Source organism: Hipposideros armiger, unplaced genomic scaffold (assembly GCF_001890085.2).
Source record: "Hipposideros armiger isolate ML-2016 unplaced genomic scaffold, ASM189008v1 scaffold_9, whole genome shotgun sequence".
Lineage (NCBI taxonomy): Eukaryota > Metazoa > Chordata > Mammalia > Chiroptera > Hipposideridae > Hipposideros > Hipposideros armiger.
Window position 1 is genome coordinate 1,359,237 of NW_017731359.1, and position 7,038 is coordinate 1,366,274.

General features: G+C 38.0%; 1 protein-coding gene across 1 annotated transcript in view; it reads right to left on the reverse strand.

The window, feature by feature from the left end:
• The window catches only part of PKD1L3 (polycystin 1 like 3, transient receptor potential channel interacting), a 77,790-nt gene that overhangs the window by 66,400 nt on the left and 4,352 nt on the right, over positions 1–7,038 (reverse strand). The window contains 3 exon segments of the mRNA XM_019653721.1: positions 1,995–2,243; positions 3,833–3,882; positions 6,259–6,363. Coding sequence (XP_019509266.1) covers positions 1,995–2,243; positions 3,833–3,882; positions 6,259–6,363 — 404 coding nt within the window.

The following is a 7,038-nucleotide window of genomic DNA, read 5'->3' on the forward strand; positions in this document are numbered from 1 at the left end:
CTCCACAACAAAGATTGAAGAACAACAACTTGGCTGGTCCCCTTTCCCAATTCCCCAACACTGTTCCCCTCCCCCAACTCCCCAATAAAATCTTAAAAAAAATTATTTATATACAATCTTTGCACTTTAGTAGTTTGAGACATTGTTTAACTAGAGCTGACCTTTGATGACATTACAAGCTCTATGAATCACAGGCTCTCCCTAAGTTAGTACTTTCAGAAGCTTTTCTGCAAATAGACTTTATTTTCACCTCTTCCATACAATAGAGAAAATGGATAACAAGGTTATATAATGATTGATTCAAGGACAAATGAATCTGGAAATAAGATTTATAAGAGTAAGTTTAAGTCTACGGCCATGATCAAAAGTGAGGAAAACCTGGGAATCAAAACCACAAAAACAAACTTTTCTATTCAGAAGTATGTATGTTTATCGCCCTGGGTTTCCCACTGTGTTTATCTTCCTCAATCCAAGAGTTTACGTTCAAGAGGGAAGTACTTGAAATACCACATGACAGGAGGTGGGAGGCAGAAAACCTCTGAGAAAACCAACCTAGAACATTGGACATGGTCCCAAAGCTTAAGGGGCTACTTCTTTTGAACTGGAAGTCCAACCCTGAGATAAATCTGTTTATGCCAACTTCTTGGTCCGATTTCCAGAGAACAGCCCACTTACAGCTTAATTCAATCATGTATTCAGTAAGTCTTTATTAAATGTCTACTGTATACTGCTACGCTCACAAGTTGGAGCAGTTAAAGTCAGTTATGATCTCGCCCTCGTGGACCATCCAATTGAATAGGGTTATTCCTGATTCACAGGGTGTGTAGGAGGTTGGATCAGCTATAGAGAGATCTTAGAATTGAGGACCACCCAATTTTGGTTTTATACTTTGGGACTGAGATGCAAATAAGAAGGAATGAAGATACGAGACACTGCACATTTGCCAGTAGAGGTCAGGTCTTACTGAATGCCATTCTAGCTACACCCAGCAGGTCACTGAGGACGCCTTATTTGTATTTTAGAGCAGAACGTGTAACATGGGCTGAATCATAGTAGGTCTCACCATTTACTTAGCCTTTCTTTAATGTCTCTTAAACAAGACTTATAGTTGTCTCCACAGAAATTTTACATATCTTTGGTTAGATTTACACCTAGGTACTTGCTATTATATCTTTTTTAAACAAATCTAATTTTCTGATTGTTGCTGATATGTAATAATACAACTAACTTTAGTATACTGATCTGATATTCAGCACCACTGCTAAATTCTCTTAATATTCCTAAGAATTTATCTGTAGACTCTTTTGGGTATTCTACACTTCAGATTTCTCTCTATTTCTCTCAAACAAACACTCTTTGTTTAAGCCACTGTAGGTTGGTTCCCCCGCCTCCCCGCAGAAGAACACAACAGCTAGCTGAGACAATGGTGAACATCTAGTTTCCATTACCAGTGAAAGCAGCTCGAGGGTAAACAGGATTCTTTTCTAGCAGGGAAACGTTACACTATGTATAAGGAGGGCTTGTGTTGAAACAAAACAGATGGGAGAAGCAGGATGATTTTCTTCAGTCAACACTGTGGCTGTTGCCTTTTTTCTTCAGTTTGTGGGGAAAAAGGGAACAAAGGTGAAAGGGAGTTGAGATGGTGAGTAGGAGGAGTTGTCCAGGGGGTTTGCTGCTGCTGAAAAAGTGGGGCCGGTGAACAAAGGTTCCTCCCCATTTGAAGTACTAAATATAATAGCATTAAATAATAATAAGGCATTCAATACTGAAATGGGTATAAAACCCACTGTGGAATATTTTCATGGGCTTGTTTTGGTTTTGCTTTTAACTGGGATATATGCTTGTCTGTCAGGCATTCTCAGGAATAGTTCTGCTCAGAGGTAAAGGGTGAACTAGGCTTCTTCTAGCATTGCTATTCGTGATGCATCACCTAAGTAGAAAAACAGAATAAAAGTATTTTCCAGTGTCACAGAGATATCCAGTTCTGTATTTACCTGAGCAGATACATTCTGAAATGATGCTTGTAGATGAGTGACAAAGGCATCTGAATGTGAGTCCTCTGCGGGGCTTGAAGTTATTTCCATGAGAGCTTTTTCAGCATGTGTAACAGATGGAGGCCTGGTGAGCTCTGCTATCACAGGGAGAGGTGGGCTGGTAGGTACCGATGTGACTGATACTCTCTGCTGCATGACTTTGGGTAGTGCTGAAGGAAATGGGCTGACAGAATGGCATAGGGTCTTGGACTAAAAGATGAAAATATGCAAAGGAAAAGATTAAATTTGATTTTACCAAATAATGAAAATCAAAGCAGTGTTTCCAAAATTGCTCTGGAGACCCCACATCCCATGAGATATTAACGGGCATTTCTCTCAAACAGGTTCTGTGCTCAAACAGTTTCGAGAAGGCAGCATTCTATATTATCCTCTTTAAGATTCACAATTTACCTTAGTGTAGTTATTGTCAACCATTCCATAAATTATAACTAAACATCTACCATGTGCTAAGCAGTGTCCTGGGGAACTGGGGATATAGCAATGAACAAAACGAGCCACGTTCTTGCCCTCATGGAGTGTCCATTTTAGTGGTGGAGACAGAGAGACAAATTATATATCATGTACTCAAAAAGTGCCATGAAGAAAAAAAAATTAGGGTAAACAGAGAAAGCGTGTATTTCAGAGAGGGTGCTCAGATGTCAGGAAAGGGCATTTTTACTGAGAATTGAATAAAGGGAGAGAGAAAGCTCTGTCGTTATGTTGGCGAAGAACTTTTGAGAAGCGCAAAGGCCCGGAGGCCACAGCCTACTGGTTTTGTTTGAAGAAGATCAAGGAGGCTAGATGAGCAAAACGGATAGGAGAAGAGATAAAAAAGATCCTGGGGGTGGGGCGGGAATGAGGGATGGGGGTGAGAGAGCATGTCATATGTCAGGCAATTGAGAAGAGTGTGATTTCACTTTGAATGAGAAGGGAAGATATGGGGGGGCTTTGAGGAGCAGTAGCATGATCTGACTTCTGTTGTGAAGGCTCCTCTGACTGTTGTGATGAGAACTGATAGAAAGGGGCCAAGGGCTGAAGCAAGGAGGTTAGTAGGGGATAGATGCAAAATTCAGATGGGAGATGATGGTGGCTTAGACTGGGGTCATAGTGGTGAAGATGTGAGAAGTTAGGTTTGGGGCATTTAAAGGCACTGACAAGTCCTACACTCAAAAACGTGTGTTTCCTTTCCTTATCACAACACTTTCAGCAATGTTGGTTGTTATTCTGCAGAACATTGTTTGAGAAATGTTGACTTAAGGGATTTTTATTTCATCCCTGTCCTTTTTTATACTGATAAAACACTTATTATTTTTGCAGTGGATCAAGTAGTTGTAAATCTATATTTAGACATCCACTAAAACATTTCTATGTAGTACACAAAGGTAAACAGGCTGAGAAATTTCTTGAAGGTGAAATTTTATACGTTATGCAGAGTTTCTATCTTTATTTTCCTTTCACTCAGATTTCTTTCTTTTTCCTTAAAGTTTTAAAATTTTATTGCATTGCATTTATTTTTGTAAGATGCTGTAAGTCCTTTTTGGAATAAAGCAGGGAGTAAACAAACAAACAAACAACAAATGAACTATACCAAAAAGAAAGCCAAAGATAGGCTTTAAAAATGTCTTTAATAATGTATCCATTAAACCTGACTCTTTCCTGCACTAACGTACTTTCCTTTCTTTATTAGAAAACTATTATTCAGAGCACTCTGTGAGACAGAGCAGAGTTCTGGCAGGACCCACAAAGGATGAGAAAGAGAATAATATTCCAAGATGTGTACTGTGAAGCTAAGTACTTACAAGGTTAGCATAAGCAGGTTGGTGACATGTGGTTGACAGATGAGTGGCTCCTGTAGAAAATAGAACTTATATTAAGTTCAAGTAAAAGCCTAGGATAGAAATATTTCTTCCTATTTTATTTGCGAATGTCTTATTCTTGGTTAAAAATGCAGATTGTTTTATGTAGGAAACCAGAGTGATCATTTCCCACTGTTGAAAAATCTGTAGACAAATTAGAATTCTGAAGCTGAAGCATTACAAATCACTAACGTGTAATCCCTTTGCTTACTCTTCAACAACCCTTGATATAAAAATAAATATTAAATCAAATCAATCATAAAGTTGCCAGTATATAAACATGACTGCAGAAATACCCATGTCATAATTTTAGCAAAAGGAGGAGCTCATTATTAATAAATCAGAGCATACTTCTGAAACTTTTACAAAATGATCATTTACAACATTTTGCCAGGTCACCATTACTACTTTCATTCTCCTTCCACATTTTCCAGTAAGAAAACCATACTCTGAAGGCAATATCAGTGTGTCAACATGCCTGCTTGCTATTAACTTAGGTTGACTTCTTTCAAGGCATGAGCATCGAGGCCACTAAAACGTACCTGGCTACAGCAAGCCTCCTTTGCCCTCTCTATCTTTTCTTGTAACACTCTCTGTTGTTCACAGCACTGACATGTATATTTAGCAGCAGAATCACTGCAGCTGCAACAATTAGGCCCAAGATGGAGTCATTCATACTGCTGCTGGGGGAGGACAGAGTCCTGAGATAATCTTCTGACCATTACCATGTGTTTCTAGCAAGGCAAACAGGATGGAGGGTAGAAGAAACTGGATGCTGAGTGAGTCAAAAGACCTGGGGTCCAGAGCTGGTTTGCCTTTTACTATAACTATGAAGCCATGATTTTCTCAACTGGAGAATGGGTGTAATTATATTTAACAATGTTAAATTAAAGCAATGTATGTTGAGTTGAGGAAAATGTCACCTCGGATTAGGGTTATTAGGTCAATAGCTTGCTGAGAATAGGGAACTGACCTGCCCTTGAACCGCAGATCTGGAGAGGGGTTGTGATCACTACATAAGCCAACAACAGGCTGCTGAACTAAGAGTGACTCAACTCCTCAGTATCCAGACAAACATTGTGCTTGAACAGATCTTGCCTTAAAAGATAAGGAAAAAACCAAAACCAAAAGGGAGCCCATGGACATCATAGAACCTGGGAACTGAATCCACAAGACTCAGAGGAAATTATATCTCTGAAAATTATCAACAGAAAAAAAAAAATTTCCGAAAGCTATTTAACATTCTTAATAGAAACAGAAGGTCTTAAAGATAAATCAACTGAAGCTAAAAATGTGTAAGGTCTTAAAGATAAATCAACTGAAGCTAAAAATGTATAAGAATGAGACAGATTAAAAGAGAAATTAATGGTATTAAAGGATTTCAAGAAAACTAAAAATGCTGCAGAAAATTAAAATCCACAGTGGAGGTAATACATAACAGAACTGATGTGGAGGGTAAATGTCAGGCATTCTCTCAGAATGCAACAGAAAGAGTGATAAATAGGAAACCCATTATTTTTATTTAAAAGAATGACAGGAAAGATATGGAGGATATATAGCAATTGATCCTATGTTTTAATTTGCTAAAATATGGCTTATTGGTGTTAAAATAACCAGATTAGGCCCAAGATGGAGTCATTCATACTAAGCCCCACTTCGGCAAACCAAAACTTAAGGAAGTTTCTATGATGGGCTCTCCCAGAGAAGGCAGGCCTGGGTCAATCAGTCAGCACTTGCCTGCTCAGTACAAGTTACATAACCCTGCTCCAGGACTTCCCTTTGCTCCATATAATGAAAGTAACCCTGCTCACTTTGGTTTATAAACATCTCTCGCCTTGTCCAGCTTTTTTAAGGGATAAAAGGCTTGTTTATAAGGGCATCTAACATTTGAAGTTGTGAGGTCCTACTCCTAAGAATAATCACTAGATCCACTTTAAATTTGTCTCTTTTTTCACCCATTCTATCAGGTGATCGCTATAATAATCCAACACTGATATTGATTGAGGTCATTTTAGGCTAATGCATCTTCCCCAAATGGTATTTGTTTTTCAAAGTTTAAAAAAACAAGTGAGAGAGAACACCACAATTTGAAAGACTTTGCAAGGACTTTAAGAAGCCTCTCTTTTATGGTGTAGCATTTTGTGGGAAAAAAACTTTGTCATTTATTTGGACATATGTGAAAAGAGGGTGGCCAAAGGCATATCAAGAAAATAAATATTTATAAAGTAAAAGCAAAGACTGCAGTATTAAGATCAGACAAAATAGAATGCAATAAATATTTATTGGGTACCTGTTATGATGACACATCTCAGCATTAATTCAGTCTTGTGCATCCTTTAGGGCAGGAAATTTATTTCATTACACATTACCTGAGGTCATTTTGTTTCTCGGTATTTCAACTTCTCTTTTTGTCTTCTTGGACGTCCAAAGTAAATGAGAATTATTTGCATTTTTTTCATAACTGGCATCTCGGTCTGAAAAGGCATTCATTTGGAGGTCAACACAAAAGTTAATTTATAGGATACAGCTCATAAGTGATGTGTATACATGCACTGGAGCATTTTTTCTTTCTTTGTAAAAAATTAAACTATTATTTTGAGATAATTGTACATTCACCTGCAGTTGTAAGAAATAATAGAGAGATGCCACGTTCCCTTTATTCATTTTCTCCCAAAGATAACATCTTGCAAAACTACAGTATAACCAGGATATTGACATTGATACTGACACGATAAATTTTCCATCATTATAAGGACCACCTTATGTGGCCCTTTAATAGCCACGCCTACTTCCCTCCTGCCCTCATTCCCTTCTAAGCCCCTGGCAACTACTGATTTATTCTCCATTCCTAGACTTTTGTCATTTCATTTCAAGAATATTAAATAAATGGGATCATACAGTATGTAGCGTTTTGAGATTGGTGTTGTTTACTCAGCAGAATTCTCTGGAGATTAATCCAGGTTGTTGTGTGTATGAATACTTTATTTTTATTGCTAAACAGTATTCCATGACATGGATGTATGTACCACTGTTGTTTAACCATTCATCTGCTGAAGAACATCTGGGTCATTTCCAGCTTTGGGCTATTACAAATAAAGCTGCTATAAGGATTCTTGTACATGCTTTTGTGTGCCATCTAACATGGTCCT